Source organism: Pleurodeles waltl, chromosome 7 (genome assembly GCF_031143425.1).
Source record: "Pleurodeles waltl isolate 20211129_DDA chromosome 7, aPleWal1.hap1.20221129, whole genome shotgun sequence".
Taxonomy (NCBI): domain Eukaryota; kingdom Metazoa; phylum Chordata; class Amphibia; order Caudata; family Salamandridae; genus Pleurodeles; species Pleurodeles waltl.
Window position 1 is genome coordinate 1,278,949,852 of NC_090446.1, and position 12,817 is coordinate 1,278,962,668.

A 12,817-nucleotide genomic window follows, 5' to 3' on the forward strand; every position below is an offset into this window, starting at 1 on the left:
AGGAAGTGGACGGGCCATGCACATGAAAAGAGAGCAGAGGGGAAAGAGGCAAGGGCAGCAAGCTGTCCATACCGGACAGACAGGAGCAGCATAACGGACCATGAAGGGGAAGAGGGAGAGGGCAGGTGCACAACATATCAGACAAAGCAGGAGGGAGGGAATAGGGGCCTGCACATGGAAAAAGGAGGGCAAGGGGGCAGGGCTGGAGCAGCAAGCTGACCATGGAGGGCTGACAGTAAGGGCACTAGTACCCAACACACCATGGAGGACAACATTGAGACTATAAAGACATATACACAGACAACTGATGGATGGTGAGAGGAGGTCAGAGGCAGCAAGCTGACCTCACAGGTCAGGTGGGAGGGGCGGTGGCAGCACAAAAGGCCATGCATGGCAAGTGGGGGAGGGTTAGTGGCAGCACAACTGCCAGGGTGAGGGAGGGGTAGGGACATGCACAAACTACCATGGAGGGCAGAAGGGATGGGTGGGGGCTGGACACAGGCAAGAGAGGGTAGGGAAGGAGCTTCATAACAGACCAGGCATGGTAGGCCGGAGGAGCAGTTGCAGCACAACATAGCATGGAGGGCAGAAGAGAGTGGCAGCAAAATGAACCATGGAGGACAGGAGGGTCATGGACCTCGGACATGCAGGGTTGGAGGTGTGTTAGGGACAGGCAGCAGTCATCTGACCATGCTAGGCAGGTGGGATGGGCAGTGGCAGCTCAACAGAACACTCAGAGGGAATAGAAGGGGCAGTGGCAGGTCCATGAAACATGGTGAGCAATAAGGAGGGAGCAGGGGCAAGCACACAGAGGGCATGGGGAAGGAGGGTGGGGGCAGCAAGCTAAGCACAGAGGCTAAGCAGGAGGGCAATGATGGGACATAGAATTAGGCAACAGAGGGCAGGAGGAGTGGGCAGGGACATTAAGCTAAATGGAGGGCAGTGTTAGCACATTGGACCATGCAGGGCAGGATGGAGGGGGCTGATGTATGGACTTGGACAACAGAGGGTAGTGTGGAGGTGGATGGGGCAGCAAGCTAAACTGTTCCGGATATGGGGGAACAGCAGTGCAAAACAATGGCCACATAGGGCTTTAATGAGGGAACAGGGATATGGACTTGGACAATGGATGGCAAAAGGGGGGGAGGACAGGTACGGTAAGCTTGGATGGGGGCAACATCCAAGCTTATAGTCCACCTATTCCCCACTCACCCCAATCAATTCCCTGCTCCTCTTCCCCCAATGTGCATTGCAATGGGCATTTTACTTAACGTTTAAAAAAACAAATTCACTGGAAAAAAAAACAACTGTTACAGGGATGTTAAAGTTATGAAATTGAATTTTATAAAAACACAGAAATTCACTTTAAAACCAAAGTTTATAGTGACATTATAGTTAGGCTCATATTTCAAATATACAAACCCATAGAAATTCAGCAGTTAATGTTAGTTATTTCAAGTAACTATAACTCGTGCCCTTGCCATGCCCTGAATTTACCCCAGATATTACAGCACTCAAGACATCTTTTATAACTTAATTTACAATATCACTGCAACATTTGCAGTACCATTATTAATTAGAAAACTGTGCATGGCAGGAGCATGAGTTATAAATGACCTTAGGGTAACTGCTGAATTTTTATGGTTTTGGACTTTTGAAATGGGAGCCGAACTATAATGTCCCTGTAACTATATGTTCGATGGCATGTATAGCTGCAGATACACATGCTGTGCACATCCCGCCATCTGGTGTTGGGCTCGGAGTGTTACAAGTTGTTTTTCTTCGAAGAAGTCTTTTCGAGTCACGAGACCGAGGGACTCCTCCCATTTCGACTCCATTGTGCTTGGGCGTCGACTCCATCTTAGATTGGTTTTTTTTTCACCATCGGGTTCGGACGTGTTCCTTTTCACTCCGTATTTCGGGTCGGAAAGTTAGTTAGAATCTCGGAAAAATCGTCGGTATTGTTTGCATTCGGTATCGGGTTAGTTACAACAGATCGACACCGAATTGAGAAGAGCTCCGGTGGCCCTTCGGGGTTTTTTCGATTCCCGTCGGGGCCTGGTCGGCCCGGCCACGTGTTTCTTCAAGGCTGATGGAACGGACCCCATTCCGCTTCTGTCCAAAATGCCATAACAAGTATCCATATACAGATCAACACCTGGTCTGTAACTTGTGTTTGTCACCAGAACACAAGGAGGATACTTGTGAGGCCTGTCGAGCGTTTCGGTCGAGGAAGACACTCGGGGACCGAAGAGCAAGAAGACTGCAAATGGTGTCGGCGCCGACAGGACAAGGGTGTTTCGAGGAGGAGGAAGAAACATTCTCCATCCAGGATTCGGACTCGGAGGAGGTCGATCCCGAAGAAACGCCGAAAACCGTGAGTAAGACGTTGAAACAAAAAACTCACGAAAAGACTGCCAAAGCCCAGGGGATGCCACCGCCAACAGGCCATGGCTTAACCCGAAAAGTAGATGACCGTCCATCGGCACCGAAAAAGGGCGAGCTGGTGTCGAAGTCATCCGACTCCGGTCGAGATACAGGCACGCAGCAATCTCGGGCCCGAGAGAGTGGCTCAGAAAAGATTCGGCACCGAGACAGCGGTACCGAAATTGGTCGGCACTACGCCGAAAAACAAAAAGATTTTGTCGGAGCCGAAAAAAGCAGCAGAAAAGGTTTCGGTGCCGAAACATCCGGCATCCGAACCGAAAATTAGTTCCTATTCAGAGGAACAAGGACTGTCCTCTCAAATGAAAACACACAGATTTGAAGAGGAATTACAGACAATAGAGCCAGATCACACGCAAAAGCGGCTCTTTATTCAGAAAGATACAGGGAAGATCAGCACTCTTCCCCCAATCAGAATGAAACGAAAACTTGCCTTCCAAGACAAGGACAAGGACAAACAGCCACAAGCAAAAGTGGCTAAACAAATAACACCACCACCATCCCCACATCACTCTCCACAACTATCACCGGTAGCCACTCCACCAATGATGCAATCCCCAACACATACGGGGATGAGTCGAGATGACCCTGACGCATGGGACCTTTACGTCGCACCAGTGTCAGACAATAGTCCTCAATGCTATCCAGCAAGACCCTCGCCACCTGAGGATAGTACAGGCTACATTCAAGTGGTATCAAGGGCAGCAGCATTTCACAATGTCAGCCTTCACTCAGAACCCATTGAAGATGACTTCCTTTTTAATACACTGTCGTCTACGCACAGTCAATATCAAAGTCTGACAATGTTGCCCGGAATGCTAAAACACTCCAAACAAGTGTTTGAAGAGCCTGTCCAAGGGAGAGCCATTACTCCAAGAGTAGATAAAAAATATAAACCGCCACCAACAGACCCAGTGTACATCACACAACAGCTATCACCACACTCTGTTGTAGTTGGAGCAGCGCGCAAAAGAGCCAACTCTCATACTTCAGGAGACGCGCCACCTCCAGATAAAGAGAGTAGAAAATTTGACGCGGCAGGCAAAAGGGTGGCGGCACAGGCAGCAAACCAGTGGCGTATTGCAAATTCGCAAGCTTTGCTAGCCAGATATGATAGGGCCCATTGGGACGAGATGCAACACCTTATTGAACACTTGCCAAAGGAGTTTCAAAAAAGAGCGCAGCAAGTGGTAGAAGAGGGACAAAATATCTCCAATAATCAAATTCGATCAGCAATGGATGCTGCAGACACAGCTGCTAGAACTGTCAACACAGCAGAAACGATAAGGAGGCATGCATGGCTGCGTACATCAGGATTTAAACCAGAGATACAGCAAGCTGTGCTGAATATGCCATTCAACGGACAGCAGTTGTTTGGGCCGGAGGTGGACACTGCAATTGAAAAACTTAAAAAAGACACTGACACGGCCAAAGCCATGGGCGCGCTGTACTCCCCGCAGAGCAGAGGCACATTTCGAAAAACACAATTTCGAGGGGGGTTTCGAGGGCAAACCACAGAAGCCACAACCTCACAAACAAAGCCCACTTACCAGAGCCAGTATCAGCGGGGAGGTTTTCGGGGACAATATAGAGGAGGACAGTTTCAAAGAAACAGAGGAAAGTTCCAAAGTCCCAAAACTCCTCAAAACAAACAGTGACTTCAAGGTCACAAATCACCAACACATAACACCTGTGGGGGGGAGACTAACCAAGTTTTACACACATTGGGAGGAAATAACAACAGACACTTGGGTCTTAGCAATTATCCAGCATGGTTATTGCATAGAATTTCTCAAATTCCCTCCAAACGTCCCACCGAAAACACACAATGTGTCAAAACAACATATAGATCTTCTAGGACTAGAAGTTCAGGCATTGCTACAGAAAGAAGCAATAGAATTAGTACCAAAAGATCAATTAAACACAGGAGTTTACTCACTGTACTTCCTGATACCCAAAAAGGACAAGAGCCTCAGACCGATACTAGATCTCAGAACATTAAATACCTACATCAAATCAGACCATTTTCACATGGTTACTCTGCAAGACGTAATCCCACTGCTCAAACAACAAGACTACATGACGACACTAGACCTAAAGGATGCATATTTCCATATACCAATACATCCTTCACACAGAAAGTACCTAAGGTTTGTATTCCAAGGGATACATTACCAATTCAAAGTGTTGCCATTCGGAATAACAACTGCGCCAAAAGTTTTTACAAAATGCCTGGCAGTAGTAGCTGCACATATCAGAAGGCAGCAAATACATGTGTTCCCATACCTAGACGATTGGTTAATCAAAACCAATACGCTAAAACGGTGTTCACAACACACAAAATATGTCATAGAAACCCTACACAAACTAGGTTTCTCAATCAACTACGCAAAGTCACACCTGCAGCCGTGCCAAACACAGCAATACTTGGGAGCAACAATCAACAGTGCAAAAGGGATTGCTACTCCAAGTCCACAAAGAGTACAAACATTTCACAATGTAATACAAACCTTGTATCCAAAACAAAAAGTACAAGTCAAAATAATACTGAAACTACTAGGCATGATGTCCTCATGCATAGCCATTGTCCCAAATGCAAGGTTACACATGCGGCCCTTACAACAGTGCCTAGCATCACAATGGTCACAAGCACAGGGTCAGCTTCTAGATCTGGAGTTGATAGACCGCCAAACATACATCTCGCTTCAATGGTGGAACAGTATAAATTTAAACCAAGGGCGGCCTTTCCAAGACCCAGTGCCACAATACGTGATAACAACAGATGCTTCCATGACAGGGTGGGGAGCACACCTCAATCAACACAGCATCCAAGGACAATGGAACATACAGCAAAAACAGTTACACATAAATCACCTAGAACTGTTAGCGGTATTTCTAGCGCTGAAAGCATTTCAACCCATGATAACCCACAAATACATTCTTGTCAAAACAGACAACATGACAACAATGTACTACCTAAACAAACAAGGAGGGACACACTCAACACAGTTGTGTCTCCTAACACAGAAAATATGGCATTGGGCGATTCACAACCACATTCGCCTAATAGCACAATTTATTCCAGGAATTCAGAATCAGTTAGCAGACAATCTCTCACGGGATCACCAACAGATCCACGAATGGGAGATTCACCCACAAATACTGAACACTTACTTCCAAATTTGGGGAACACCACAAATAGATCTATTTGCAACAAAGGAAAACTCAAAATGCCAAAACTTCGCATCCAGGTACCCACAACATCAGTCTCAGGGCAATGCGCTATGGATGAACTGGTCAGGGATATTTGCATACGCTTTTCCCCCTCTCCCACTCCTTCCATATCTAGTAAACAAATTGAGTCAAAACAAACTCAAACTCATACTAATAGCACCAACATGGGCAAGGCAACCTTGGTACACAACACTACTAGACCTGTCAGTAGTACCTCATGTCAAACTACCAAACAGACCATATCTGTTAACACAACACAAACAACAGATCAGGCATCTAAATCCAGCATCGCTGAATCTAGCAATTTGGCTCCTGAAATCCTAGAATTCGGACACTTAGACCTCACACAAGAATGTATGGAGGTCCTAAAACAGGCTAGAAAGCCTACCACTAGACACTGCTATGCAAATAAATGGAAAAGATTTGTCTATTACTGCCATAATAATCAAATTCAACCCTTACACGCATCTACAAAAGATATAGTAGGATACTTACTACATTTGCAAAAAGCAAAACTAGCTTTCTCTTCCATAAAAATACATCTTGCTGCAATTTCAGCTTACCTGCAAATTACGCACTCAACTTCATTATTTAGGATACCAGTCATAAAAGCGTTTATGGAAGGCCTAAAGAGAATTATACCACCAAGAACGCCACCAGTTCCTTCATGGAACCTCAACATTGTCTTAACATGACTCATGGGCCCACCTTTTGAGCCCACGCACTCTTGTGAAATGCAATACTTAACGTGGAAAGTTGCATTTTTAATTGCCATCACATCTCTAAGAAGAGTGAGTGAAATTCAAGCGTTTACCATTCAAGAACCATTTATTCAAATACACAAAAATAAAGTTGTTCTACGAACAAATCCCAAATTTTTACCAAAAGTAATATCACCGTTCCACTTGAATCAAACGGTAGAATTACCAGTGTTCTTCCCACAGCCAGATTCTGTAGCTGAAAGAGCACTACATACACTAGACATCAAAAGAGCACTAATGTACTACATTGACAGAACAAAACTAATTCGAAAGACAAAACAACTATTTATCGCCTTTCAAAAACCTCATACAGGAAATCCAATTTCAAAACAAGGCATTGCTAGATGGATAGTTAGGTGCATTCAAACCTGCTATCTTAAAGCTAAAAGAGAACTGCCTATTACACCAAAGGCACACTCAACCAGAAAGAAAGGTGCTACCATGGCCTTTCTAGGAAATATTCCAATGAACGAAATATGTAAGGCAGCAACATGGTCTACGCCTCATACATTTACCAAGCACTACTGTGTAGATGTGCTAACTGCACAACAAGCAACAGTAGGTCAAGCTGTACTAAGAACATTATTCCAAACTACTTCAACTCCTACAGGCTGAACCACCGCTTTTGGGGAGATAACTGCTTACTAGTCTATGCACAGCATGTGTATCTGCAGCTACACATGCCATCGAACGGAAAATGTCACATACCCAGTGTACATCTGTTCGTGGCATTAGTCGCTGCAGATTCACATGCGCCCACCCGCCTCCCCGGAAGCCTGTAGCCGTTTAGAAGTAGATCTTAAACATTTGTACATTTGTAAATAGATTACTTGAAACTTTCTTATGTACATACGCATTCACTCCATTGCATGGGCACTATTACTAGCATACACAACTCCTACCTCACCCTCTGCGGGGAAAACAATCTAAGATGGAGTCGACGCCCATGCGCAATGGAGTCGAAATGGGAGGAGTCCCTCGGTCTCGTGACTCGAAAAGACTTCTTCGAAGAAAAACAACTTGTAACACTCCGAGCCCAACACCAGATGGCGGGATGTGCACAGCATGTGAATCTGCAGCGACTAATGCCACGAACAGATGTACACTGGGTAAGTGACATTTTCCATATATATATATATATATATATATATATATCTATATATCTATATATATCAAAAACGAAGTTGTCCTCATGTGAAAGCGCACTCCCAACAGGTTATATAAATGGGAAGAAAAAGCAAAGCCAGCAACTCACAGTGAATTCTTGAAGCAGTTTCATTATTCCAGGCCTTAAGTTATAAAATCATCTCTGGACACGTGTTTCTAGGTCAATCCTTTCTTCAGCAGAGAAAAATATAAAAGTGTTTCACCCTCATAGGTGCAGCCAGTGCTGGAAGTGTTCCAGGCATTTCTTTCTTACTGAAAAGACCGGCATGGCTTCAGCTTGTCTAATTACAGCCACCTGATTAGTCTCTTTAAATCCCAGTCCGCCCCAGTGGGCCTCTCAAGTGAGCAGTGCATGCTGGTTGTGGTGGTCCTGCAATTTTTTCATTTTGCCCCAAGTGGGTTGCTGGAGCCAAATGAAATAATGAACCAAAGTGCAAAACCTTTGTAGGCGAATCCAAAGTAAAATTGTCAGATTTGCTGTGAATATCCCAACCTGACTGCTCTTATGTGACAATCCATTTTTAGTCACACAGACCTGCTACGATGTGAACTGCTTAAAGAATTCACTGTGAGTTGCTGGCTTTGCTTTTTCTTCCCGTTTATATAACCTGTTGGGAGTGCGCTTTCACATGAGGACAACTTCGTTTTTGATAATTAACCGGCCTGTCCAGCCGGGAAGGCAGCACCACTGCACATCGAAGCAGGTCTGTGTGACTAAAAATGGATTGTCACATAAGAGCAATCAGGTTGGGTTATTCACAGCAAATCTGACAATTTTACTTTGGATTCGCCTACAAAGGTTTTGCACTTTTGCTCATTATTTCGTTTGGCTCCAGCAACCCACTTGGGGCAAAATGAAAAAATTGCAGGACCACCACAACCAGCATGCACTGCTCACTTGAGAGGCCCACTGGGGCGGAATAGTATTTAAAGAGACTAATCAGGTGCCTGTAATTAGACAAGCTGAAGCCATGCCGGTCTTTTCAGTAAGAAAGAGATGCCTGGAACACCTCCAGCACTGGCTGCACCTACGAGGGTGAAACACTTTTATATTTTTCTCTGCTGAAGAAAGGGAAAGGATTGACCTTGAAACATGTGTCCATAGATGATTTTATAACTTAAGGCCTGGAATAATGAAACTGCTTAAAGAATTCACTGTGAGTTGCTGGCTTTGCTTTTTCTTCCCGTTTATATAACCTGTTGGGAGTGCGCTTTCACATGAGGACAACTTCGTTTTTGATATATATATATATATATATATATATATGTATATATATATATAACATGAAACTGTGTGCCTAAATCTGCTTGCCACAAAACTGGATTCAGATTTAACAGTTCATGATTTATCATTCCCATCAATTGTGCCTTGTGTTCACTGTGAAGCATTTAGTTTCTGGCTTTACATGATTGCTATATTTGTGGTGTTCTATCTCATACAGTGGCCCTTTTTACAGGAACACATATCTGATTTTCATCTCATTCTCACCAAGTCCTAACGGTAGATAAAGCTAATATATGATGTAACATACACAGATTAAGTTATCATCCTAAATTAATAGTCTGTTTGAAATGAACCATAAAAACACTACTGTGTGTATATTTAAGATGAGTGCAATACATAATATATAATAATCAGTGTCACAAAGCAGAGTTCATATATATTCATAAGTAGATCACAGGCTAACATTCATTAGCATTGTGTGAAAAAGTGCACTTAGTGATTGATATGTGAAACCCCTTTTAGCAATAACGTCAAGCAAGCTTTTCATGGAAGTTTCAGCCTCTCAAATTACCTAGTATAAGCTCTGGTCCATTGTCCCTAACCAAGCTGTTTATGCTCTTTTTCACACTTTTCATACTAGTATGTTGCCAAAGATAATGCTTCTCAATACTCAACTGCTCACTGTGCTGCGGTCAGTGTAAAGGCTGATATCGTTGACATAAGTGAAATAGCAGAGGGGAGTGAATAAGCGTAGGGAAGGGAATAAGCGTAGGGAAGGGAGATCAATGGTTCAGTAAGCAGAGATGTTTCCTTAAAGTTTTTTTTTTTTTTTCTTTTGTTTTTTTCCCTTGGCCACTTGTATAGTATTGAAAACTCATGCCCTTATTGTTTTTCTTATTTCATTCAGGAGCCCAATCCAGAAGACCCATTGAATAAAGAGGCAGCTGAAGTCCTTCAAAATAACAGACGTCTCTTTGAGCAAAACGTGCAGCGCTCCATGCGTGGTGGTTATATCGGATCCACTTACTTTGAACGCTGCCTGAAATAGAACTGACCCTATCAGAGTACAAAGCCCATCCACCAGCCCACCTCCTCCCACTTCAGATCCTTAGACCCTTGACCAGACTGATACCATTTTGACTGCCAGAGATGAGCGCGCAGGGCTGCCTTGGCAGTGTGACTCCACAACTCCTCGCAGGATGCCATTTACCAGCTCAACGTCAGTGGGGATGGGGCTTTTTGTCAGCCATCGAGCTCCAGCGCATGCTGTGATTTCCCCAACGGAGGCGTCTCTTCATAGGTCAGCTTTCTTAAGAGTGGACACAAGCTCCTTCTGCTGTTTAAACTGTTGGATTTTTATTTTGCTCTTTTGTTGTGGGGAGGGTTGGGGTAATTTTTTTTTCTCTCCCTTCCCTTTTTTTTGTATGCAAACCATGTAACATTCAGCTTTGCCAAAGGCAGGAATGGAAAACTTAGCCAGTCCGTGGCTGGATCAACCTAGCGAAATCTTAACTGGCCAACCCTAAATCATCTTGAGCCCTTGGATTACCTTCAGCGAGCCATCTCTGAGCCTGACCCCAGCCAAAGCCTTAGGCGAAGGGGAAGAGATGCTGTTACTCCTGTCTAGGTGCTGGGCCTGCAAGCAACCCCTTTTGATTCATAAAAGAGAAACTTGAAAGTTTGGTTTTGTAGTGCAGAACCAATGCCTGCCCAAAACAGATTTTTTGCACAAAAGCAAATGCTTGGAACCATTCAAAGAACGAGCCCATATTACTCCTCTCCAATGCTAAATAGTTACTAAAACTGCTCAGATGGTGCTAAGCATTTTGTATGTGCACAAAATCCAGTTTCATCATTATTTGGTAGTAAAGCAAAATGTGTGTGGCTCTGGGTCCTCTTGTGGAAAAGATGATGTCCCGTGTTGGCACTTTGATCAAAGTGCCTTTATCCTGTATAAAACCTACATCTCTAATACCTTGCTCAATCAGGCTCTGTTGCCCACAGAGTACCATACAAACTAGAATGTTCAAGTAGGCAAGTGAACGGAGCCTCGTCTCTGGGTAGATATCCTAACATGAGTAAAATCTTGTCCAAGTGTAACATTTACAAGTCAAAACGGTCATCGCAGTAGTTAGGATACAATTTTCTGATTGTTTTTGAGATACTTTACATACCACATTTTACAATGGATAACAAGAGAGTTGTTGATGGGTTTCTCAAGCACTTGATCTACAGATGTACCTCAAAGTACGCCACACCCTCTAGTTTAGTTCCACCACTCTGCACGTGATATGAGAGGCCTCAATTGTAGTTATTCTGCCTTAACCTGGTTTAGAAAAGGGCAACGGGCAAAGCTCCAACCCGAACGAATTCGTTCATATTTGTCATTCTTCGAAAACATTTGGAGTCCAAAATGATTAAATGAGATTACCATTCAGTTTTTTGAATGCACAACTTGATTCGTAGCATGTATTTTGTAACTTCTAGGGGCATTCATGTAACCGAGTATGCATTTCCACTTTTTGACCTTTTGCAGCCAATTAATAACTTGTTTGAGGGATCATGACGTAACAAAACTGCTATTTTCCTTTTGATTGGTTTTAGTCAGGTGTGTTAGATGCTACAAAAGAACACTAGGATAAATGAATGGCTTCACCGAACCATTCCTCAACATTTCTTTGCTTCAGGCACTTGATGTGGTGATGGGACTAGTGTTGTTTATTACCTACAGTGAAGGGGGTAGCCTGCCTTCTGCTGGTGGTTATGCCATTCAGCAGCCCTCCTTGTTGCCTCCCTCTTGGCCACATGACTTATATGAAACCCTATTACAATCTCACACTGGGGGAGCCTCCTCCCCACCCCCAGTTTTAGATTCCATTTATTTGTTTGGTTTTAAAACAACAAAAAAACGAATTATAAAAAAATAAAAGCTAAGTGAACAGAAATTGCGAGCCCTTTGTAGTACATTTATTTTCTTTGTTTAAGTTCTGGGCATGTAAGCTAGAATCCCAAACAGGACCTGAGCCAGATCTTCATTTATCCAAGTTCCCAATTTCTTAAAAAAATTAAAAGCCACTTTGGAAAAATTACTGTACTGCCGTTTAATGTCAGGTTATTAAAAGGGATTGCAGATAAACTTAATTTCTTACCCTGTGTGCTCTTCATGTGTGTATTCTTTTAATACCTCACACCTTTATTTTACAGACCTTTTGCTCCACGACTACTTACAGGCCTGAAGGCATGTGACCCCTTCAAGTACTCTTATATTTTTTTGGCTATAGACTATGCTGGGATTTTTATGTTTATTCTAAGTAATGAAAGCAAAACTACAAGTCTTAGACTACATTATGCTGTTGACAGAAGAGCAAGCACTGGCGGATCGTGTCATGCATGAGACAATGTTTAAGGCTGGGTGGTGCCCCTTTACAAACTGGTGTGAGTTGGCTAGCACTTCTATACAAATAATGGTAAAGACCCCAATCGGATTGTTAACTCTCAGACACTAAACTCTTGGGATCATAAAGGTCTAGCAATAATCACCTAAAAGCTGTTAAACAGTTTTCAAAGCTCTCTAGAACGTTACCTTGTCAAAAATGTTACTATACAGTAAGTTGTTAGAAATTTGGTTTCTTGTTGGCAGCACCCTGTCCAAGCAGGAACCACAGTTGAGGGTAAGTCCCAAACACAACCTGGTAGCTTGGCACAGAGCAGTCAGGCTTAACTTAAGAACCAATATGTAAAGTATTTGTGCAACACTTCAAACAGTAAAGCAGTGTAAACACTACACGAAAATGAGCCGCACCTAGTTAGAAAATAGAGCTTAAATTAATAAATCAAATGACGACAATCCAATAATTAGACGTCGAGATATGATTTTTTAAAAAGAATAAATGACAAATAGTGCTTAGAAACCATATGCTCAAATTGGGATATCTGGACATACTGGACCGGGGCACAGTTAAAAATTCGGGCCGACCGCAATGGA

The 12,817-nt window shown here is 43.4% G+C and overlaps 1 protein-coding gene across 1 annotated transcript in view; it reads left to right on the forward strand.

Moving 5' to 3' along the window:
* The window catches only part of UBE2M (ubiquitin conjugating enzyme E2 M), a 73,943-nt gene extending 61,958 nt beyond the window's left edge, over positions 1–11,985 (forward strand). Inside the window, exon 6 of the mRNA XM_069200494.1 lies at positions 9,740–11,985. Within this exon, the coding sequence (XP_069056595.1) occupies positions 9,740–9,880 (141 nt within the window). The 3' untranslated portion in view covers positions 9,881–11,985. The remainder of the gene's footprint in view (positions 1–9,739) is intronic.
* Positions 11,986–12,817: the final 832 nt, after the last annotated feature.